The following is a 25,463-nucleotide window of genomic DNA, read 5'->3' on the forward strand; positions in this document are numbered from 1 at the left end:
ATAAGTTGTTGAAACACTTGCAGTTACTATAATTTTCTTTACCAATGGCAAATTAAATACAAGGGGCTAATCAGAAAAAATATTTGTGGACTCCTCTGTTCTGTTGTCTCTTTCTGCTTCAGCTCATTGAAAAGAATCAGGAATTCCTTAATTCTGGGATGTTTCCATTAAAAGTAGCACTGAGAATCATCCTGAGGTTACTCAGAGCCCCAGGCAAGCTGGGGGAGTTGTTAGTATTGCAACTTCAGGATTACAGAGCTGTGAGGCACCTTTTCCTTCTTCCCTTTGCACAGGACAGATCTGCCTCTGCAAATTTGTTGGATCTTACGGAGCAAAGAATGGTGTTAGCTGAACTGAGACAGCAGAGTAAACTCCCTCCCTAGACTTTCTGCAATGTGAGCTGTGCAGTAGGACTAAATTGAACAAGCAAAGACACCTGCAGATGACTGTTGGTAGGTGAAAATCAGAGTAACAAAATTGAAGTAATAGATTTTAATTTGCTGAAAGAAGGAAGGGCAATAAATATAACATATGTGTATGCAGTAACCACACTGATGGATGTGCTCAGTTTCACTTCCATTAAAAGTAGCAAACTGAAACAGTTCATTCACAGGAAAGGCACACAAGATTATTGTCCTTGTACTCATATCAGGCTAGTATTTTTAATTGGTGATTTTTGATTCTGAAACAGTTGCTTCTAGATATCCAGACTTTTGTCTCTGGATTACCTTCTCCTATTACTTTCTCTCTCCAGAGAAGCAACAATTTATGTCCTCTGAGGGACATTCAAGGACAGAGAACATGCCAAATCTGCTAAATGTATATGAAGAATAATACATTCAGCCCTCCTCATACAGATTTATGTGCTTAAGCCATAACATAGCAAGAACAAAGTTGAGAATGCAGCGAAGAATCTTTCAGAAATGCTTCTGTCCACGTTTCACTAGAACATTTTGGTTCATTGAAAGGTACTTAAAGTGTTTGCTAGATCAGAATTCATCTCTTTAATGTTCAGCTTAACCTGTTGCTCCATTATGATGATACAGACCATTTTGCTGAATGGCTGAAGTGCTCTACACTGTATGATTTGCTGGCCTGCAGTCTGCAGTGTTACGTAGCAGGGGAATAAATGGTCTTTCATATTGGAACAAATTGCTGGGTGGTTAAGCTCAGTTCCATGTCTCCACTTCTTGCTGGTGTCTGTTGAGACACTTAAGCCGTTTTAGTGGCTGGTGATAGTGGGCAATACAGATGACATTTTGAGCAAAATGGAATTTTTTCTGTGCTAAGGATGGATGGCTGCAAGGAGGGACATGCAGAGGCATGCAGGTTAAGAAGGAGAGGAACACCCATGGTGGGGTGAGTCTGCTGCCACCAGGGCCGTGCCTGGCCCCCCTGGGGCTCCCCCATTCTGCACAGGAGTGGCACCAGTGCTGTCAGCTCCTGCCCCAGCAATGCTGCAGCAGGGCAGGGCCAGTGTCCAGTTCTCCACAGCCCTGGCCATGGGTCCCCCAAAGCCAGGCCTGCCCATGCTCCCACAAAGCATAGGCATTGCCCTATCCCCCTTCCCAGGAAGTGCCTGGTGCCCGGAGCTGGGACTGCGGTGATGCCCCCATTTGCCCTGCTGTGGGGGTGTTGGGACTAGATAGGTCCTGGCTGCTTGTGGCCTTCTGTTCCCAGACCTCTGAGCATCCCTAGCCCCTGTGGTGATGTGATGACTTTCTGTGCTGTTACCAGAGGAACAATATATGTTCAGGGGGAAATGAAAGCTCTATTCTAGGTTTCTCTTTTGGTGGCAGGGGCAGAAGCCTGCACCACTATCTGGGAGCAGACTCTTGGCTTTGGTGACAATGACTGTGGCTCTGCTGTCTGCTTTGCCTGCAAGTAATTTATTAACTTACTGACTTTATTAACCATAAGACATATTGCTGGTGTTCCTGTAGAAGATACACTTAAGCTGATCTAGTATACTACTGCAACAATGATGACCTTAAGATCCCTTCCAGCCCAAACAATTGCTTGATTCTATGTCTGAGTGAAGGACTGACTTACTGTAGAGGGACATGTGTTTTCCTTTCTTATCTGAAGCTATTTGCAAAGCTTTGAGAGCTCATAAATAACCCTGCCCTTTTTCTCCTGACTGGCTGGCACTCCGTGCTTTCGTAGTACTGGAACAGGGAACAGAGTGAGCTGTGGCTCCTCTTGCAGCAGCTTCCCAAGCACCAGGCCTAAACTCGGGCTGTTGTGATAGGACACTATTGTTACAGAGAGCTCACAGATCAAGGCAGATAACAAGTAGCAAAAGAGAGATATTCTTACTATTGTGACAGCTACTTTGCAAATGTTAAGTCATGTTACTGTCTCAGCTCTTCAGTCTATCTACAGTTTACTTGTTTTCTTTAATACCTAACACATAGATATAATCTTTGTACAAATCTTTATCCTCATCAAATGTTCAGCAATGATTCCTATACAACTTGTTGAATGTTGTAATTTGCATTTATTTAACCCTGTGGTAGTTAATTTAAGATTAATGTTAGATAAAGAGTGTTGAGGTTGAGTGTAACACAAGAAAGTAGCAGGCAGATCTGTGGCAGACCAAGGACAATGGGCTCTTAGAAAATCCATATGAGCAGAGGCTGCTAACCTGATTGTTGCTCTCTCCCAAGAAGAGGGACTGCAAGTTCAAGGTAACAGTAGTGATTGACCGTAGGAATTATGGTGTCTCTCTGCACATTTTGTTATTTTCCTTATATGCATTTAATATGTTGACAGTTTTTCACAGGATTAACAGCTTCAGTGCATCAGTTTATATTATGGGGTCTGTCTTCTGCCAGTAGCAAAACACAGCTGTTTTGACAGATGACTGACTGTGTGGACTTTGCAGGTTGTTATGTAATGCGAAGCCTTACAAAGCAGTCTTGCTGCAACAGGATTTTTGTGCTTGAGAAAAGAGAATATTTCAGAAAACAAGTTTTCAGCCTAAGAGTTTTTAGATTCCTCTCTGATGGATTTCCTTAAGTATCTTCTAAAGACAGCTAATTTAGTTGGTTGCCTCCATAATCAGCAGGTACTTCATGGAGTAAACAAAACTTCCGAATTACTGCACTTGCTTTGTACTCATGGTTTCAATAATGTGTGACTAGACAGAAAAACCATAAGGTTGCAGCCAACAAATTTATACCAGATTTAGTATTATGCCAGAGCAATACTACATGTTCGATATCTCTTCAAGTTTCCTGAGTCTGTTAGCTTTTATAATTGTCATCAGTACTAAGTGCCAGGGTTCTTGGATCTTACTTGGATCTGAGACTATGTGTTAAATCATGTGAGGTATTCCAAAACTGTTTCTAGTCTTCATTGTTGGAACAATTTCTCTCTTCATAAGTACAAACCTATGAAGGGATCTAGACTGGAGCATTCAAGTATCTTTACCACTGAGAGGTAGAAAGAAGTATAAAAAAAGGAACAGTCCTACTCTCTGGTTTGCTAGGTTTTTGGGTATTTTTTCCCTCCAGAAAAATCTTTTCAAGCTCTTGGTTGTTGTCTTGACAGAAGACCATGAACATTCTGAAAATTCACAATTTTTATGGAATGGGGAGATTCTTTTTCTGCAGCTTGACATCTGCAGATGAACATCTGCAGAGATAAGAAGATGCTGTTGAACTTGACTCTCAAAAAGGAGAGATGCGAAAACATCTGGCTCATGGCTGGGGTTCGCATATCTAGTCCAGTTTTGGGAAAAGGTGAGAAAACACAGCAGAGGTGTGAAAACGCTGAGTATCAGTGAGCAGGAATAATGACTACAGTGTTTTCATACTGCTACTGTTTCTATTCAAGTACTTGTACATATTTTTATTTACTTTACCATTATGGGCTTTGTCATGACATTTTAAACGTGTCATCACGTTTTAAACATTAGTTCTGGTTTTCTGTCTGGAGCATCTCAGAGGTGCTGGGGCTGGTACTATTGATTACTGTTATGTGACATACACAGTTAAATGAGACATTTTCCCAGCTTGCTTACTTTGTTTTCTGATTAGCAGTGATACCATATAATGTGCTTAATGTCTGTCTCTTTAGGATCTGACCACCTTCGAGAGAAAGATGGACTGTGGGCTGTGCTAGTTTGGCTTTCAATCCTAGCAGCTCGAAAGCAAAGTGTGGAGGAGATTGTCAGGGATCACTGGGCAAAATTTGGCCGGCACTACTACTGCAGGTGAGAAAAAATGAAGAAAAGGTACTTCCTCAGCTGATAGGAGAATTCTTCTACAATCATTGCTTGTTTAGATGTGCTCAGCTGCATTTAGGTGTGTGCATTTGCTGTGCTTACAGAATGAAAATCTGCCACAGATTATCACTGTTTTGTAGACAGGTTTTTCCACAGGAGTAATGTGTATATGTCACTGCTAGCATATGAGTAACTAAATTTTTAAATACTGAATGGAAGAAAGCTTTGACTTATTTACTTTTGGAATATATAAATGCAGCTTGTTACATGTTGTTGAAAAAGAGACATAATCCCCGCAAGATTTGCTCCTGCATTTTTTTCTATAACTGCCTCCATGTGACAGTGTTTTAGTGAGAACTGAAACCTATGCCTGCTTCCAATTCAGGATAACTCCTCCAAAGATACAAACATTTACTTATTTTTATTAAGGTCTCAATATAGTGAGCTCTAGCTGTTATTTTCATCTTTGCTTCTGCCTCGCTCTTAATCCAGACTTAATGCAGAGGAGTTTGCAGTTTGTAAAGTCTTTTGCAAACAGCTGTTCCTCAAAACTTGTAGCAAAGTTTTCTCTATTTCACTTGTCTGTTGAGCACTGCACTGATTGTGTCATTAAGTTTTGAAAGCTAGCTGGGTATTTGGGATATTTTCTATGCTACTTTAGAAATTGCATTTTCTAGACACTTTCTGTTGATTTAGAGTCAGGTGGCCAGTGTAGAACTGTGGTTGCACATTTGTAATGGTTAGATGGCACAGGACTTGTATGTGCACGCTGGTTTCATTTGCAATCAGTTTTTCACTGGTACACTTTTGATTTTTGAAGTAAGCAGTAAATTGCTAATGGTAAGTATATAGAGTTCTCTGAAAGAACTGCCTTCTCAGCTCTGGGGACTTACTTTCTGGTTCTACTTTTTTTTAATATATGTGCAAGGTTTGATTATGAAGCACTGGAACCCAGAACAGCATATTTCATAATGAGAGACCTGGAAGCTTTGATCACTGACAAATCGTTCAGCCATCAGCAGTTTGCTGTGGGTAACAATATCTACAGTGTGGAAAGAACAGACAGCTTTGAGTACATAGATCCTGTGGATGGCACTGTGACCAAAAGACAGGTATGGCTGTAGTGATGGATTAGCAAAGTTTTGCAGCTTTAGCCATATTGTCTCCAACAGTGTTGTTTCTAAAGTTCAGCTGGCAAGACTGTCCATTTATTTATGGAATGGTGTTTCCTTTGCTGTCATAGACACTGCATTTCCTACTTAAGATTAGTTCAGTCTGGATAAGATAACCCACCTTTAGTTAATGTCACACTTGCTGTACATAACTGGAGACAGTAGTGTCACAGTGAACATAGGATGGGATGAAGTCCCTGTTGAGAGCAATGCATTCATAGGGAGGGTTCCTTTTCCAGGACCGTGGAAATATCATATAGAAAGAAGGTCTTTCCTTCTTCTGTTTTCTATCTGAAATCTCCACTGGCTATACATTACAAAAACAAAAATCAAACAAACAAAAAATTTATTGTTCTTGGTGACCCACAGGATTTACATAACTGAGATGCAATACCTGTTATAGCCAGTACCATGCAGGAGACTTTAGAAGGTTGTAGCCTATGCAGGCATATTTGACTTCCCTAGCCCAAGTTTCCAGTTCCTTCTGGACTCTGTCTATACTGAGATCCATTGGTTATCAAGAACTGCTGTTCAAACTGAGCCTTCAGTGTTTAGAAAACTCATGATATGCTCAAAAGTAACCATGTACTTTTACCAGGTGTAAATTTATATTTAAGTATTTAAGTATATTTAAGTATAATGTAAATTTATAATTAAGTATCATATTGAATATGAGCTGTGACTCCTATTAAAGTCCAAAGTTTATGCTGTTTATATTTTTGTGGTCCTGGTTTCTCTGGTTTTATTGTTTGACCTAAACAGACCCTAGGAAATGATATTACAGGCCATTAAAACTACTGTGATGCCTTTCTGCTCAGGGTCTTTGTAGTTTCTATTCATCATTGCATCCAGAAAATATAAAAAGCCTATCTGCCATTGAGCAACTTTCTCTTTTGTAAATTACTACTGAAACATGATATGAGGATATTGTCATATCCAAGTCTAGTGGAAAATTACAGGCATGGAAGACTCGTGACCTTTGTAGTTTTAAAAAGCAGCTTGTGAATTTTCATTGCACTTTTCTTTCCCTTAATTTTTTCATCCAAAGCACTTACTCTATATGGGAATATAATTGCTAATCATATCACCATGTAACACAAACAGAGAAACATGACTTGGCTTGTTTTCAGACAGACTCTGAAAGGGAGCCTGTAAAACCAGAAAGCATGTCTTTTCATAGGGAGAAGCTCCTATTTATTTACACTACAGTTCAACTAGTTTGTCCTTTGGCAAGGACATGTTCCTGGCTTCATATGTCTGCAGCCTCAGTAGGATTCTCCAAGCACGCTAAATTGGAGAGGATATTGATCTATGCCAATGAAACAACAGTTCACTGCTGCCATTTTCCTCAGGTAGCTTGCTCATCATAAATGCAGATGTCTCTTTCAGACCATCATAGGTTTTGTGCAGATTTTTCAGATAAGTATCCGGGAGAATGTTCCAAGTTTTGTTCCCCAGTGTGTATGGGAGAGAGATTTATATTCAGTGTAACTGCAATGTCTCATGAATGAGAAGCTGGCTACATGGTAATTATTCAGTGTTAATAAACAACATATTCAGAAAACAAACACAGCACTAAGAAAATAGGCAGCAAACAATACACACAGACTGTTGGTTCTAATTAATTCTGTTTCTTGAAATCTTTGAGTATTGTTTATCACACTGCAATAAAAAGACTTAAAATCAAATGAAAGATTCTGTTGTTCTTGAATACTGTTCTAATTTTTAAATATTTAAAATTTTTTTAAAAATATTTTAAAAAATTTTCAAGCTGTAGTGTGTTTTTGCACACATCAGCACATAACAATGCTGCTCCTGAGGGTCCAGCAAGCCAGGAATGGGACCCAGTAGTATTTTAATGTAAAATTCGAATTACAAGGATGAGAGGTACAAGTTGGCCATTATACTAAGAGACAAAGTGCTCCAGGGAGACCTTATTGTGACCTTTTAGTACTTCAAGGGGGCTTACAAGAAAGATAAGGACAATTATTTTAGCAGATTTTGTTGCAGTAGGACAAGTGGTAATGGTTTCAAACTAAAAGAGTAAGTTTAGACTAGATGTAAGAAAGACTTTTTTTTTACAATGCGAGTGGTGAGACACTGGAACAGGTTGTCCAGAGAGATGGTGGATGCCCCATCCTTGGAATCATTCAAGGTCAAGTTGGATGGTGCTCTGAGCAACCAGATCTGATTGAAGATGTCCCTGCCCACTGCGGTGAACATGATGAGCTGATGACATCAGGACTGGATGAACTTTAGAAGTCCTTTCAACCCAAACCATTTTGTGATTGTCAAACAATGCTTTATATGGTCCTAAAGATGTTTTGGCATATATCTGAGGGAACAAAGGTTTTACTTATATTTTAGAACAATGGCACACTGCATTTCCAACATCAATGTCTTGTTGATCAGTATCTTGCTGATAAAACTGAAAAAATAAAATGCATTTTTTTGAATTCTCTTCTCTCATTTTTAATGGTTTACTGCCCTTTAAAAAGAAGTAACGAGGATCTCAGTTTATGCACTAGACCTTTGACAACAGAAGGACAAAGGGGAAGAAAAGTTCAGTGACTTGTCAGAGGTTGTACTTAATGTAAGGGTACCATTTACATAAAGGGAACTAAAATTTGTATTAGTGGACAGCTGGTAGAATATTGCAACACTACAATATTTATCTGTGCAATTTAGTCCTCTGGCCTTAATGGGCTTCCTGTACAGAAACTGTGGATCCAAGAATACTGCCTGCTGTCTGTAAAAAAACATATTCATATATGCAGTACAAAAGTGGGGGGGAGAAAAGAAAAAAAGATGTGAAGATGGCAGCAAAGAGCAAGTTTTTAGTTAATTAATGAATTAATCAATCCTCTTTATTATGCACATAGCAAATGTGCATTAATTAATGTACTTTAAATTAATTAACACCTTAAGTTTTCCAAATTGTACTGCAGACTTACTGAAATTCTTGCAGTCATATACTGATGCATAGTATTTGAGGGGTAGCAACTGTCCTGTCTTTTGTATTCACTAATGACAACTGTTTTTTGATCCAGGGATTCTATAGCTGTTTCTTAGGCCACCACCTTTAATGTCTTATACCTGTTTCTCAGGCCATTGGTTTTGTGCTCTGCCACACAGAATAAGAGCAAATCAAGTAAAAGAAATAAAAACATCAGTGAGTGGGAGGGAATGCACAACATCATTTCTAGTCTACAGAAGGAGAAAAACAGGTAATAAGTGAGTTGTCCAAAATTGTGTGGAAAGAAGAATAGCATCAAAATTACTCTTCCTTTCACTTTTATTTTGTAGCAATGAATGGTAATTTGTAAAGGTGCTGTCACCTTAGATATATGCTGTTCCTTCTCCTTTCTTAGGGGCTGCGGATTATTTTTTCAGATGCTTCCAGACTCATCTTCAGAATGAGTGCTTCCAGTCACGTGAGAGCTACTCTGCGGATCTATGCAGAGAGTTATGAAAAGGATCCTAGCCAACACAATAAGGAACCCCAGGTAATGCAATAGCATTATAGCAAATAGTAATAGCAGTGGCCACAGGTTTTCATCTTCACTCAATGCTTTCACCCATGTACTGTCTTTGTAGATGATTTCCCTAGTCTTGTAAATGTAGACCTTTTGAGGAAGGACCAGCAGTTTTAATATATATTGGTGTAATATCTAACCCACCAGGAATGTCAAGGGATGAGATGCCTCATGTTAAATGTTGAGCAATGACTTCAAGTCTATTAAGAAAAGTCATTTTAGTTTGAATTTTTTTCAGAATTTTTAGAGTTGTGATTTGATTTATGGAACAATACTTTAAAAATAAGATAACCATTTTTCAAGGAGATTAACTGAGAGCCATTCAGTTAGGGCATCCCAAGGATTCCTTACCATCAGAGTACAGTTAGGAAATATGGATGCCTGAGTCTAAACAGTGTAGGCATTCCTTTTAAGGGAAAGACTTTCAGCTGTCTAAGAATTGCCTCATATCATAACGGAACTTTTCCTAAGAAGAGTGAAGGTTGAGAGAAAGTTGCTGGATTGTCCAGCAGATGCCTTACAAATTAATAAAATAAATCACACTTCACACCCTCCAGTTCTTCTCAGTCAATATTCTTTATGCTGTAATTTATAAGAGAGGACTAAGGATATTTAATGGAAAAGAAGCACTTTGCTTGTAGTAAATCAAACCACTGTAGTTTTAAGTCTCATGCAGTTGTGTGTTCATGACTGGTATGCAAATACAAATCTACCAAAACATATATGCAGTCAAATGAATTTGAGCCCTAGATAAGTGTATGGTGTTTCACCAGACTCTGACCATAAACTTAGTGAGTTTCTTCTTATGCTATTAAACAGTCATGTGTCAGTCATGAAAAATGGTTCAGTTGTCACAGAAATGTTGCAGATCCCATGCCTGCAGATATGATCTATTAAATTTATTTGCTTTTTTAAAAAGTAACAGTTTACACCCTTAGTAACTTCTTAGAATATTTAGAATGTTAAAGAAGGTGTACTCCAACAGAGTAAAGGATCATATTTTTAGCAATTTTATTGTTTTTCTGTGTATCTAGGTTTGCCCAGCTAGCAGGATTGTTGATATATTTTGCTTGGGGAGGAACACTGCTACAACCCTATTTGCACTTGCTGCTATATTTGGTTTACATGGTAAAGTTTTGGTGTCTGGGGGGCTGCAGGGTGGCTTCTGTGAGAAGTTGCTAGAAGCTGCTTCTGCGTTAAAAAGAGCCAGTTCCAGCTGGCTCGTAGATGGACCCACCACAGGCCAAAGCAGTAGCCCTCTGTGATAACATCCGTGAGCAGGGTAGTAAGCCCTCTGTGCAACAGCAGAAGGAAAGGAGGAATGGGGTATTTGTGAGAAACAACTCTGTGGGCACCATGGGCAGTGCAAAATGGAGGGAGAGTCATAGGGTGGCCTGGTAGGCACCTGACAACCATCCAAGGTCAATGCACCAGTTACATCAAATTTTTAGCAGCACATATTGTTTATCAGTTGTGATTGCACTGACCGTTTTGAATACAGTTCTTCATGCTGTGCAGGTAAGGCACAGATGAAATGAAAATAAGTCATGATAAGAGACTATGAGTTGATTTTAGAGGTTTGAAGTGGATTTACAGTAACCTTGTGTAACCAAAATATGTGATCTGAACGTGTTTCTTGTCTGGCAAATCCCAGCAAAAAATACTAGAAAGCAATGGAGGGTATACTGGCAGCATTATCTGGCTAAACTTTTTAGTATTTCATTGCAAAGGAGCATGAGCATTTTAAAGTGTAATTGTTACTGCATTAACAGATTGTTTTATTTTCTATGAGAGAAGTAATACTCTGGCAGAATTTAGGCTTGTGTGCCTCCTAAGGTGACCTACAGTCAGTGTTCAGTATTTGATATTGGTTCTTTTAAATGAGTGGAAAACAGCAAATGCTCTCAGTGAATTTTCTGCTTCTGAAGAGACTAGATTGAGGGAACAGTGGTTGTTCTCAGAAATATGAGGAATGTACTGCCCTACTGTTACATTTCTTCTTTGTTCTGCTTGCATCTTCTTGAGAGGTGCATATGAAGGCTCACCAGCAGCATAGACCATATCCAGGGAGCATCAGGAATGGGTCTGCTGCACAAGGCAGTAGGAGCCACGCATCCAGACCTGCTGTACCTCAGGCAGTGCCCTCCTTGTCCAAGGGACAGTCCTACAGCAGGAAAGTGAGGAGGACAGGGCAGCTCTCTGGTAATAAGCTCCCTCAACAAGTGCTGGATCGAGTCAGGATTCATCTGGGGCAGCAAGAGATGGTAGCAGAGACAAAGCTGGAGACAAGGTAAACCTACTCAGGAGACAGGGTCAAAGTCATCTGGAGACAAGATACAGCATATATCCAAACAGTCTTTCAGGGAAAGAAGCTAGCTACAGCATGGGCCTGAGGTCCACTCAGGCAGCAGAGCCAGAGATAAGGCTGGAGACAAGCACTCCTACAGCTTAGCTCAGGCAGGGACCAGCACCCATGGGGCAGGCCATAATGGACCTTGGGCAGGGTGCAGGGGAAGGCCCTTAGGGGATCCTAAGCAGGCCAGTAGGGCTTATGACTGCACTCAAGGATTTCAGAGTTTAGTCTTTTAGTCAGCACAACAAAAGCATCTGTTATTCCCAAGGACAGAAAAAAGGCTGGAAGGGATTTTATTTTTGTGCTCGTAGTGGAGCCTGTCAGATCACAGCACTTTTGGTTGTTTAATCAGGGTATTTACTAGTGAACAAATAATCCCAGGGGTAGAAGCGTCATTGCCTTGAAACTTGCTAGAGGGACTTTCCTGCATGTACACAGTGCAGACAAGCATTTTAATAACTAGACTGCCTCAGGAAATACATGGTACTGTAAATACCCTCCTCATCTCCTGCCATGTGCATAAAATCTGGGATAAATAGAAGTTTCATCTCAATTAATACAATAAATTTGTTATTTGGTTTCTCATTGCATAGTATTGCACGGTTCCACTGCTTCTCTTGCCTTGCCCTGGCTGCATGCTTTGCCAACAACGTGAGTGCATCAGAAACAACAAGGTCATAGATTGTATCTGACAGACAGATGGTGGACTTCAAAGTAGTGCATAAATTGTAGAAGATCCTCATGTACAAAAATAACTAAACATTTCCCAGGAGAACATTTGATAGTCTTCAGTGAAGTATGTAAAAGAGAATCAGTAAGAAACTCCTTCTTCAGAAAACAGCATTGCTAGGAAGGGGTGCCATAGTTTTCCTGATACTGTAATTCCTTTATTTGGTTTGCTTTGAAGTTCATACTGAGATCCACACATCTAAAAGAGCTGTGACAGATTTGAAGTTTCAAGAACTTTGTTGTCTATTTCTGTCAATGATAGGAACACAGCATGTATGTAAGTGGTCAGTTATGGAAAAAGCACTAACATGAAGAAGTATGTTAAGTATATACCTTGCTTATTACCTTATGGTATTTAAGAAAATTGTTACATTTTGAATGATAAATGCATATTTTTCTGTAATTGAGGACACAACTATGTGTGGTTTCTGTATTATTGCACTCTTTCTGAAATAGTTGATCAGGAAAAGCTCCCTTCCATACCTTTTATATCATAAACCAAGACAAGATTATTTGATGGTTGGCTGCTTAAGTAAATATTCAGTTGGTTATGTTTATTGCACCACCTCTTTCCAGCATCTTGTCTTAGATAATACACTGCAACATATTTTTGCCTGATGACAATTCCAGTCAAAACCTGAACTGAAAGGCAAAAATAGCTTGATATATCTTTTACTTTTGTCACAAAAAATAAATGTCTCTGTCTTGACAGACAGCTCAGTCATGTTGGGGGTTCCATTTTGTGGAATAATTATGGTAATTAGCTTGACTTTGTCTCATACCAGCATCCTTCCCCCCTCCCCCATCCTTTCAGACAAAGCCTTTTCACAAATTAATCATCCAACTTCACAGTAGTGTTCAAGTTCTTTTAGTTTGCTTCTGTAGTCTTTGACAGTGTTACTTCTGATGGTGAATCTTTCACAGATAAGCAAACATCTGAACTACATTTTCCAATGTGCATGTTGAGATATGCATATTTTTCTGGAACACTAATTATGGCACTTTTTGAGTTGAAGTCGACCTTCTTGACCTTTGTTCTAGTTTATATGTAGGCCAGTATATGTTGTAAACCATAGGTGTTAATGAGTGTAAGAGTCACCCACATCATATTCTAGTATCATCTTTCATATAATTAATTGGTAATACTTTCTACCTAGAATAAAGCATACACAGCTTCCTGATCTACAACAAATAGTTCAAGGGAAAGTGGTAAGATATGCCAATAATTGAGGTCATGGGTAAATGTGAATAGCCATGACTTCTAGCTGTTGAATGATCCATTTAAAGAAATTTGCAGAAGCGGCTTCATGGACACTTGGGAGATAAGGGGTTGCTACTTTTTTTGGTTCAGGTCTTTCTGTAAGCCAGTATCAGCTGTGAAAATCAGCAATAAACAAAAATTACCAACATGCATCATACTCTCATACTTTGGTACACAAAGTGTACCAAAACCAACTCAGTTTTCAATTCAAACAAATAAAATTCAATTCAGTATGTTATGCATTTGAATATTGCATAACTTAGAGTGGCAATGCAATCTAGATCTAAAACCATCTTGAAAACAAAGCCTGACACTTTTCTAAATCTGCAAAATTCTGCTCTATAATTAAAGACCACTCCATTGATGCGGCTTATCATTCACATATGTCATTAATGAAGATATTCAATAACACTGGTCTGAATATGGACCCCTGAAGGACACCGCTTGTCACTGAAGTCCATTGGGACTCTGAACCATTGACCACTACTCTCTGGATGTGATGTCAAACCAATTCCTCATCCACCAGACAGTCCACCCATTGAATCCATCTCTCTCCAATCAAGAGAGAAGGTTGTTGTGGGGGATTGTGCCAAAGGCTTTACAGTAAAATGACAGATAAATGACATCTGTAACCCTTCCCTTGTCCACTGCTGCACACAGTCACCACATCATAGAAAGCCACTGGGTTGATCAGGCAGGACCTGCCCTTGGTGCAGCTGTGTCATCTGTCCTGAATCACCTCCCTGTCCTACGTGTGCACAGCTCTAGGGGCATCTGTTCCATGATCTTCCCAGGCAGAGGTGAGGCTGACAGGCCAGTATTTCTCAGTATTCCTCTTTTCTAACCTTCTTAAAGGTGGGTACAATGTTTTTCCCTTTTTCCAGTCACCTGGGATTTGCCCTGACTGCCATGACTTTTCAAATATCATGAAGAGTGGCTTGGCAACTGCATCAATCAGTTCCCTTGGTTGTGTGCATTCTGTATTGGGTATTCTTTAAATGGGATGCAGTGAATCAATTCTAATGCTGCAATTACTTTTGCTGAAGACTAGCAAACAATGTTCTAGTTAGCTACAGAATTGTAAGATTAGCAGCATCCAAGAACAGATTTTGGGGCAGTAGTTGCATCTTTGTGTTTTTATTGGAAAAGGTAAGCCAATTACAAAGGGGAAAAAAAAAGAAAAAAAAGGTTAAAAATATGTCTTAATCATCAAACACGGAATTTCTGAAATAGGTTTTGGACAGTGAGCAGCAGAGGGAAAAAAACCCTGATTTTCAGGTGGATCCTGTTTGGTATATGAAAAAATCTTGTTATATGTGACTGTATAGATGAATTATTATAAAAAATGATTGTTCATGGTATGAGATGGTCCAAGAGCAGGGAACTGAAATGAACAACCCAGAAGTCCTGGGTTCTATATTACTTAACTGGGACAAAGTGAAAGGAATCAATAAGGTTCTGTCAAGACACTGGTACAACACTGTTGATATGAAAAATGAGGAATGGGATCACTGTGCTATTTAAGATTATTTATTGCTCAAGTAAGCCAGATAAGATATCAGTCTTAAAGGTGTGAGATTTGGAGTGAAGCAATAAGTCAGCCATAGCTTAAGGTAATCATGGGTTTCTTCTTCACACAGCAATATATAACATTTTGGTCCAATAGACAGTTGGCACAAAACTCATTTCTACTTAATAACCTATCACCCTTGCTTAATTCTGTCACACTGCATCTGTCTTTCAGCCAATAAGCTGACAGGTAATGTACTCGTACACGCAACTCTATTACAGCTTCTAGATCCTTAGCCTACCCTATAAGTCACATTATTACAGCTTAAACTTCTCACTGTTTTACCTAATATAATTTCTTTTTTACTCAAGGCAAATTCTTACTTACAACTATAGGAACGTAAGTTTATAATTTTTCTGCTTAATGTTTGTGTACTTTTATGATTACATTAACCCAGGCTTTTTCTAAGGCTGCAGATTGACCTTTCAGCATCTATTTTTCCGTTTCCCACACAACACTAAGCACAACTGCAGTTTGCTAGGCAATTATTGCCTTGTTGTTTACTTTTGAGGTATTGGGGTTTTTAGCATGGCTCTGGTTAGCTATCAGAACATACAGTTTGGTCCATACAAGTCATATAAAATTGTCCTGGTTTCATCTGGCTAGAATTAATTTTCTTCTTAGTGGGTGGTACAGTACTGTTTTAGATTTGGTATGAGAATAATGTTGATAACACACTGATGTTGTGGTTGTAGCTAAGTAGAAGTTTAACCCATGTCAAGGACTTTTCAAGTCTCCCAAGCTCTCTCAGTGAGGAGGTCCACAAGAATCTGGGAGGGACCACAGCTGTGATGGGTGACCTGAACTGACCAAAAGGATATTCCATACCACAGAATATCACATTTGGTATATTAAGTGTGGGGGGTTTAGCTGTGAGGGGCTGATGGCTGCTCAGATCAGGCTGATCATCAGTCAGTGGGTGGTGGGCTGCTATATTATGTGTCACTTTTGGGAGTTTGGTTGGATTTTATTCCTCACTCTTCTTCCTTTTGTTATTCTTTATGTTATTCCAGGTATTAAGATGTGCTTATCTCAGCCCACAGGTTTTACATTTTTGCAATTCTCTACCAATCTGCTAGGGGCAAGGGAGTGAGCAAGCAGCTGCGGGGTACTTGGTTGCTGGCTGGAGTTGAACCATAATAAAAGTTCTGCCTTTACTATTAAAATTAGTAAGATTTTCTTAGAGGACACATGGAATGTGGAGACTTACATCTGTTTGAACACACTCTTAGATAATGCAGCATGTCTGTCCTATTCAGCTTCAGATTGTTCTCAAAGTCATGCTGTAGAGTGAAGAAATTTTAAATCAACTGGGACTGCAAAGGAAGTAAATCATGGGACATTAATTATAAAATACTCCACAAATCAAGGAAAGTAGTTAATCAAACCTGATCTTCCCTCAAATCTCTTTGGATATACTAGAAAATAACTAATCTTTTGCAAACATATATATCTTCATGCTCCACTTGATTTCTATTTTCCTTCTGTTTATTTCACCCCTCACTGAATTCTGCCTGTCCTCCTCTATTGCCAGAGGCAGAACAACTGGCTTCTTGACCTTCATTGTAATTTTGTTTGAGGTAACAGGCAGACGATGCACAAGAATAGAGAGGTCAGTTTCCTTTTTTTCAGTGGAAGGTGTTCTTCTTCTCAACTGAATCAGCTGAACACCAGTTCACCAGTGCTGTGGATATTACAGAGTCAGTTCAGTTTGTTTCACAATGAACCACATCACTTGGATCTTTTAGGACAGGTGGAAATAGCATAAACTTTTCCAAAGACTCTTGGGGTTTTTTGGAATGGAAGGCCAAAACAGGCACACTATGCTGAGCTCTGTGTTGAGCCCTTATGGCAGAAGCCCTGCAGGATCTACAGGCACATGCTGAGCTATTAACATGCAAGAAGGTACATTTCAACCCTCCCTAACTTTTAGATAAACCAGATGCATTATGGGACAAATCTTATCTGAGACCTTGATTAGGAGAGAGGAAATTGAATGGAATTTGCTTGCAAGATCACAAAGGGAAAAATTGCTAATGAGCCAAGCAGGGATGATATGTCTCTGACAGCTCTGGTACAGATTATTCCCAAGCAAAAGGCTTTTAATCTGTATTTGTCTGATGTTAGATATCTGCTTGCTTGATTTATTTCCTTTTAATCATCTCTCCCAGTTATTTTTTAACTTCTATCTGTGATTACTAAAGCAAGATTCTGATTAAGTCAGTTCTGTTAATTTTCAATTCTTAAATTTTATCTAAGGGGTAACATGCTATATGTCCTAAACAGTTGCCAAGAGATAAATGGGCTATTTAACATACAGAGTAATTTCAGTTGTCACTTAGAGTCGAAAAGTCTTACAATTTCTCAAGCAGACAGAAGCAATGAAGAATACTTTTAAAAAAGATCTCCTTGAGATATAGAAGTCTTCCTAGAGGAATATTAATGATAAGTGATTGTTGGCTGAGATTTATCTCTTGCAACTGAAATGTAAACTATTCATGGCAGAGGTAAAGGAATTTTTAAAAGGCCTATGTAGTCCTAGTTTCTTGTTATTCTGTCCTGTCTTTGCCATTCCAAATATGGTGCACTTTTGCCTTTTTTGCATATTTTGGATGAAGAAAGTGTAAAAATTAAATTGAAGTGCGGAAAGACAAAATTAAAGAAGGACTTTTGTCTGTTGAGAAACATGATTGCAATAAACAGAATACTTAGCAGTAATTGGAACCATTTGGCAAGCTAAATTGTTTTTCTAAATGAATGTAACATAAACTCATTTGATTGTGTGTTTTGTTCCACCATTGTGCAAAGTGTTGCTTGTGGATTATTTTTTTTTTAAATTCAGAGTGCATTTCTTGCCTAAAAAAGCAGGGTCCAGTAAAGTGGGTCAGGAGAGCTGCTTTTTAAATTTTTCTTGTACTTTTTAGATTAAATAAGGAAGAAGTTTCTTAGAGGCGTGCTGGAGAACTTCAAATACTTTAGTCTCATCCAGGCTTTATAAATTGGCACATTTCAATATTTACTTTTAATATTTACTTTATATTTGCAGTATTTGCTCATGGATGTGAATTTGTACTCTACATATTAATCTTCTCTAAGTATGTTTGACTTTAATAGACTTGTGTTCTGCTTCAGTGATTATTCAGTAGATAGATATCTACAAATATGGAGCTTTTTTAACAATAGCTTATCAGACTGCTCACTCTTGTGCATAACTGAGCTCAATCATAAACTCACTTGACATCAGTGGCATTCATGGTGTTATTCCATGACTCTGCTTGCACAGTTAGTCTCTTCACTCTTTCGATTTTACCGTGTTTGCATAAATAAGCACCTCATCCTGTCAGAAACTGTTAGGTGGCTGAAACAGATTCAAAATATTGATTATGCAGTCTTATAAAAAAAGATAACTGTAAATTTCAGATTTTCTTCAGAATTACTGTTCTGTTTCATTTGATTCTCAAACCTAGTGTATGTGAAGCTGGAATTAGTTTATTTGAAAGAGGAAGCTATAGGAAGTCTCTAGGGGTCAAAGAATTAGTTTGGTAACCAAATATATGAGTCTCTGAAAAGAAAGTTTTCACACAAAACTCAGTTCTGCCATTTTATCTTTGTGAATACTTTAACTAACTGAAAGAAGATGCAATTTTAAAAATGTGTTTTACTTGATTTTCATGTGACTATTATAGTTTTCATCTCTACTCACCCATTGAGGCCTATAAGTGGCTATTTAACAAGGTCTGTAGCCTGAAACTTGAAAGTTCTTCTGTTCAATACAATTGCATGTGGTATTAGTCAAAACACACTTCTATGAGTTCTTTTAAAGTAGTTAGTTGTTACAGTATCTTTTGACCCCAAGCTTCACATATTAAATGTATTTAGGAAGAAAATATCATCTATGTGGCTTCCCCTCATCAGAATAGAAACAAGTCTACCTCTGTTATTTCTGGGTTGTTCTGTATTGCAGATTTCAAGGAGCTCCATGTTTCCTGTTACACAGAGATGTGATCAGTACAATGTATATTTACTGGTTTCTCTTTTCTGCATAGCTTAGGTATACTCAATGTAACACTTCACAATACATATGGTAAGCATGCTGCTTCATTCTGTCAAGTGTAATGCTGATATACACCATAGCTCTGTCAGTTTTTGGAATTATTATTTACTATTATTAATGTAAAATTGTACGGTTAAAAGAAGGATTTATAAATGCAAGATGTTTTTTGATGTTTCTGCTTTATGTAATTCAATGTATTTCTTCATCTTTAGGCTGTGCTGAGTCCTCTTATAGCAATTGCACTGAAAATATCTCAGATTCATGAGAGGACAGGACGAAAGGGACCCACTGTCATCACTTGAAACCACGGAAGATTGTTAAACCAGGGCCAAAAGAGGAACAGCAAGGAAGAGACAGAACCTTGTTATAATTTGTTAGCCATTTGTGCCTTGTATGATTTTAAAAGTTAGGTGGAAAGAAAAATTCAATATAACAATATAATTAAGCATTATCATTTGCATTGATCTCCAAATGCAATAGTGTATTGACTTGTTTTACCTGCAGTATCATAATTTCTGGTAACAGTATAACCAAAGAAAGAGGCCTTTAAGTTCAGATGTTGTCAGTAGTGTAGCCAAAAATGACAAGTGTTTGGTTTTGAATGCTGTGATAAAAGTTGGAGAAATTGCAGTTAGGGGGAGAGAGGAAGGAGTTGCAAAGCAAAGACATGCTTAGTGTGTGTTGTTTGGGATTCTTGTCACCTTCTGGTAGGTTTCTGAAGAGGTGTACAGAGCATGTCTGGGTCAAAGGGCCATGTACTAAGCTCTGCACAGGGTGTATTTCCTCCCCTGGCTCCATGCCTCCTCTCAGGCCTCTCCTGTTGCTCACAGATGCACGCTGACAGCAGTGTTGTATACACACCTACACTTGCTCCCAAAGATGGGGTTATTCCATATTTTTTTACCCCTGCTTTTAAAACATATCATTGTGACTTGTGCCTTTAGATTTTCCTTATTTTTTGACTCTTTGGTTGTTTTCCTCCAAAAGGAGGCCTTTGTGCTATAGAGCTGATTTTGTCCTTCCAGCAATATGTCGGGTATGGAATCTGACTGTCTTCCACAATACTCCTCTTGTCAGAAGATGATACTGGTGCTTACTGTGTTTGGAAGATAATCTCTACACATTCAGCAATTCTTTAAGAAGGAGTTACAGAAGTTTTTTAAGTCTTTGGAATACTCATGCTCCACTTACCACGAAGTAAGTGAGTGAGAGGGAATTAAACCCTAATCAATTGAACAGAAATACTGGTCTGATTCACCCTCTGGATACAGTTTCTATTAGGCTCTTGGTAACAGTGGATCATGCAATAAAAATTTGGGGAGTGCAAGAGAATTCCCGGCATAGATCTGAGAAGGCTGTTGGGGATATGGACATCAGCATTTTTGTTTGTGAAATGATACAGCAGTTCTTGCTACAATACTGTGCTCTGAAAAAGAACACAAACACTTTATGCATGTGATTTGTTTGAAAGCTTTACCTCCTTGGAAATGGTGAGGTCACTTGTATCATTTGTCAGGGTGGCTTTGTGCAGCTTGCCTCTTTGCAGTGTATTTCAATTCATTGTGGTTGTCAAATTTTAGTACAATTTATATAATATTGCAGCAAAGGAAATTGTTTAAATTTCTTTCAAAGCTTCTGTCAAAAAATGGCTATGGCACTTAGTATACAATAAAGAGTAATGCTGTATATCTGTCTTAATATGTAATTGTGGACAAGACACCCTGCACTTTCAAGCATCCTAATAAAATTGCCTTTATTACAGTTACATTATTACTTAAATGACTCTCAACAAATGAGGTATGAATGTTCTCACTTAGTATCCTGCCTTACGATTAAGTGTTCCCATAAACCAAAAGAGATTTTAAGACTTTAGTTCTTTTTTATAGATTTTTCTTCTATATGACCATGACATTCTCACACAGTTTGGACATCTACTTTATAATGTAAGAGCACTCATCTTCACAGAAACCTTGTTTATCTAATATTTTATCCTTATTAGGTATTAAACTTCTCTAGGTGCAGGATAGTAAGCTCCTAAATAGTAGATCACATGCGGTCAAGCATAGACATATTTTGGATTATGACAGTTCAAATTACTGGGTTGCATGAAAGAACATTCTGAAAGTCAGTCTACTAAAATTTCTAAAATATCTTACACATTCTCCAACAATAAAATGAATTTTGATCACATAGTGAACTAACTGTTTATGCTATGGAGTATCACATTTACCAAGCTTTTCTGGAATGGGGAAAATGCAGCTTGTAAAGTAAGATGTACTGAAGCCAGGTGTCTCTCAGGATGCAGTGGGAAGACTCAAGAACAAAGGAAGACCGAAGAAACATACATGTGCTTTTATCAGAAAGCTGTCACTAGAGCTGCAGTAGTAATCTGCTTTCATGAAGGCAGTCATCGTAAACAAAGGGCATGTTTTAAAATCTCTGCATTGACTTTGTCCTGGGCTGGAGAAACATTAGTTGTGCTTGTGTACTGAAATGGAGAAAAGGGCTGTTTGTGTGTGGCTTTGAATAGCTGTCAAACAGCAGACTTACAGAAGTAGCCTAACCCCAAATCCATTACCATCCCTTTTTTATGGTGATGGGTGAAATGATAAAAATGCAACTGATGTTTTGCACCAGTTAATTGTTTTTCTCTGCAAGAAGATGAACAAAACTCTGTAAAGCTCAAGTACAGCTCTGTATATCTGATGTGTGTGGAAGAGGACTAGCCAGTCTCATGGAGTGCACTGCATTTCCTGAGGTCTTATTAACATGAGAGATGAATGCATGGAAAAAAGCAAGTTATGTGAACTTACAAAAAGATGCAAAGCTCCTAAAACAAGACCGTACATTTAGCAGAGGGAGAACTATTGTTAATACTGTTCATCTTACCACAGTGTCCAGGCACTATGACAGAGACCCACACCTTTTTGTGCTATTGTTTGATTAGCAACTTCCTCAAGTCAGGAAGTGGCAAGATTCCTGTACTATTCAGCTGTGATTGCACTAACATTTACTTGGATTCCTAAATCTAAACTGTTTCCTAAACCCTCATATTTTCTCTGTGTTCAGAGACAGTTTGGAAGGCAATATACTAGTCACCTGAACCACAGGATCACAGAATCCTCAAGGCTGGAAGGGCCATCTAGTTCATCAGGACTAAAATCACCTAGTCTGTGTCCCAGCTCACAGCAGAGTCAGGTAGAGGAGGCTGCCCAAGACCATGTGTCGTTGGTTTTGATTATTTTCAAGGGCTGAGATGCCAGAACTTCTCTGGACAAACTGTACAAGTGATTGATTGTTCCCATTGTGTAAAGATACCAAACAAACCAAAAACCAAAAGTGCAACAGTGAAACCTCCCAGAGTATTCAGATGGAATTTCATGTGATTCAGTTTGTGCCCAAGGCCTCTTGTCCCATCACTGAGAAGATCCTAGGTCCATATATTTATTTATTTCCCACCAAGTATTTCTAGAAATCAATAAGATCCTTCAAGGGCTTTCTCTTCTCCAGACTGAAGACTCAGAACTCTCTCTGTGTCTCATCATATGACAAATCTTCCAGTACCTTTTTCTTTGTAGCCCTTTGCTGGAGGTACTCTGGAGTGCCCATGTCTGTTTTGTGCTTGGGAAGCTCAGACCTGGACCCAGCCCTCCAGATGTATCTTTACCAGTGCTGAGCAGAGGGAAAGGATCACCTTCCTCCAGCTGCTGCTGCTGTTTTTCTTGATGCAGCCCAGGATGTCAGTTGCTGTCTTTGCTGTGCAGGTGAGTTGCTGGTGAGCTGAAGACTTTTTGTTAAGTACGGGACGCCCAGATCCTTCTCTGTGTGGCTGTTTTCCAGCCCACTGGCCCCAGCATGTATTGGTGTCTGGGTTTATTTATCCAAAAGGACAGGACTTCCCTTTGTTGAACTTCAATGTTGCAGAAGGTCATCAAGTCAGTTAAGCACAATTTACCTTTCATAAGTCCTTCCTCATCCTATGACCTTCTTGTCCTTGGCTTTGGCAAGAGTTTCCAGGACTGGCTACTTCATCACCTCTACAGGAACTAAAGTGAGGCTGACCCACCTGTAACTCCTTCCCTTAAGGACAGGAGTGATATTTGCTCTCCTACCTCAGGGATCACCCATAACGTTTCAAAGGCAAATAGAGGGTAGCTCGCAATAGCATGACTCAGCTTCTTCAGGTCTGTGCATGCCATTCTAAGTGATTCCATTGGTGTGTATAAGTCCCGTTTCTTCAAGTATTCCCTGGCCTTTTCTTGCTCTGTCCAAGATAAGTCTTATTCACTCTGTATTTTTCCTTCAGTCTCAAAGGCCTACAGTTCCTGAAGGCTGCTTTTGCCACTAAAGATGAAGGCAAAGATGGCATTGAGCACCTCAGCCTTTTCTGTGTCCTCTTTCAACTCATGTAGCTGTAGAAACTTTCCCCATTACCCTTTACATTTCTCATCTGTCCTAGTTTCAGCCAGTTTCATGTGTTACTTTTGCATTTGCTGGAATGGGGGTATGGGAAGGGCAAAGAGGCTAGAGCCATGTGGATGTGTACAGGTGATGTATTCTGTACCAGTCATGTCATCGCAGTAGGGCATGGCTTTGGGTAAAAGAAAAGGCTGAGTGGAAGGATTGCCATTTTTGTTCCCTCCTTACCTGTGGAAGCAAAATGCCGAACAGAATGGTGCAGTCGGAGTGGTCTGGGCGGAGCAGTGTAGACTGGCTTGGGGCATTTTTCCATCATTGTTTTCCATTGTCTCAGGCATGGGACAAAAAACCCCACACTGGCTGTGGGAATATCCACCCTTTTCTCCTTTGTCTCTGGAAAAGCCACATGGCCACCAGGGGTGTGGTAACACCCACCATTTTTCTCCTTTGTCACTGGTACGTCATGGCCATAGTAACAACAGGACAGTTGGATTTCCATAAGCATTTTTGGCATGTTATCACCCTTTATTAGACATTGTTAGTATTGTTTCTGTTACTGTTAGATTTTCTTATTACTATTTTTTCAGTAAATTGTTGTCTCAACCCATGATCTCTACCTTTTAGTCACTTTCTCCCTGGAGGGGGTGGGGGGAAAGGAAGTGGCTGTTTGGAGCTTAATTTCCACCCGGTCTTAAACCACAGCATCACCTCATTCAACTCCATGTGGGCTTTGGCTTTCCTCATCTCATCCCTGTGTAATGCAGTGCTCTGCATTCATCCTAATTCAGCTGTCCCCACTTCCTCTTATCATACATTTCCTGTTTATATCTGAGTTCAGTCAGGAGCTCTCTGGACATCCATGTAGGCCATTTGCTGCCTTTGTTTGAACTCTGTATATCAGGTTGAACAATTCCTAAGCTTAAAGGAGGTGATCTTTGAAAATTAAACAGCTCTACTGGACTCATCTTTTCCCCAGGGCTAGAACCCATGTGACTCTTCCAACCAGCTCTAAAGATGTTAAAGTCTGCTCTGCAAACTTCAGTTCCATTCTTTGCTATTCTCCCTCCTCTCAAATTTCTGAATTCACCATCTCATTATCCCTGCATCAAAAACCTTCACATGCTCATGCATTTCTTCTGGTGCTGTGAGTGCCAAGACTGGCTTCTCGATCACCAGTGTCAGGAGGTTGTTTGTCAATGTTCTGTTCTGAAGCTTTAGTTTGACCGGTTCATATCCTTCAGCCCAAAGAAAATTTATTTTAATGTAAAATTTCCAGCTGCTACTCTTGGCAGAGATGAATTCATGCTGTTAAGTATGATCAAAAGCAAAATGTTTATAACCTTTTGCTGCCCTAAGATTGTTTACATTTTTGAGCTTGTTGCCCATGCCATTTTGCATTAATCAAACATAAACAGCTCATTAGCTGAAAAGAGAAACTTAAAACCAGATTCTATCAAAATATTAGGTATTAACTTCAGTGTTCTCCCTATCTCAGTAACTTTTTTTGTATCAAATTCTGTATTGCATACTGCAGGTTGAAGATGCATTTATCTTCAGTTTCACATTTCTGGATTCATTATGACCTCACAACATCTGCAAAGGGCTGGTTCTAAAAAAGGGCACTGCAGGCCTTTTGTGGAATTGGGAGAAAGGAAGAATTTCCTGGTTGTTCATAAATATATGTGGAAATGCTCTGAATGCATTTCCTATAGCAAGCCACTCCAAGGGCAAACTTCAGGTACTCCTGCAATACTTGTTCTTACTATGACCCAGAACTGTAGTCCCAGCCATTTCCCACTCTTTTGGTCTTCTTTTAATATCACCTAGCGGAAAAGTTAGATTTCCACAAGCAAAAAAAAAAAAAAAAAGAAAGAAAGAAAATTAAGCTAAATATGCATCAGGACAAGCATTTTGCTGTGGGATATCTCCTGATTAATCAGTCTTACCTGCTGTGATTGATGCCTGCACTAATACTTTTGCAGTGCCAGCTGCCTTCAGAATCTGGGATTCTGGAGTAAAGAAGCAAGAGATTTTGGGGAATAGATACAGTAATGCTAGGAGGTAAGGCCAGAATGAGGTCACTCAAGCAGATCCTCTCTTCAGCTGTTTGGAAATAATGTGCTGTGTTCCTCTGAGTT

General features: G+C 39.1%; 1 protein-coding gene across 1 annotated transcript in view; it reads left to right on the forward strand.

Annotated features, from left to right (window-relative positions):
• PGM5 (phosphoglucomutase 5) overlaps positions 1-20,667 on the forward strand; it is a 71,460-nt gene extending 50,793 nt beyond the window's left edge. The window contains exons 8-11 of the mRNA XM_005522708.3: positions 4,084-4,219; positions 5,160-5,343; positions 8,775-8,909; positions 19,119-20,667. Of these exons, the coding sequence (XP_005522765.1) occupies positions 4,084-4,219; positions 5,160-5,343; positions 8,775-8,909; positions 19,119-19,208 (545 nt within the window). The 3' untranslated portion in view covers positions 19,209-20,667. The remainder of the gene's footprint in view (positions 1-4,083; positions 4,220-5,159; positions 5,344-8,774; positions 8,910-19,118) is intronic.
• Positions 20,668-25,463: the final 4,796 nt, after the last annotated feature.

This window comes from Pseudopodoces humilis, chromosome 4 (genome assembly GCF_049639895.1).
Source record: "Pseudopodoces humilis isolate 2021_Gansu_Grassland_sample_001 chromosome 4, ASM4963989v1, whole genome shotgun sequence".
NCBI lineage: Eukaryota > Metazoa > Chordata > Aves > Passeriformes > Paridae > Pseudopodoces > Pseudopodoces humilis.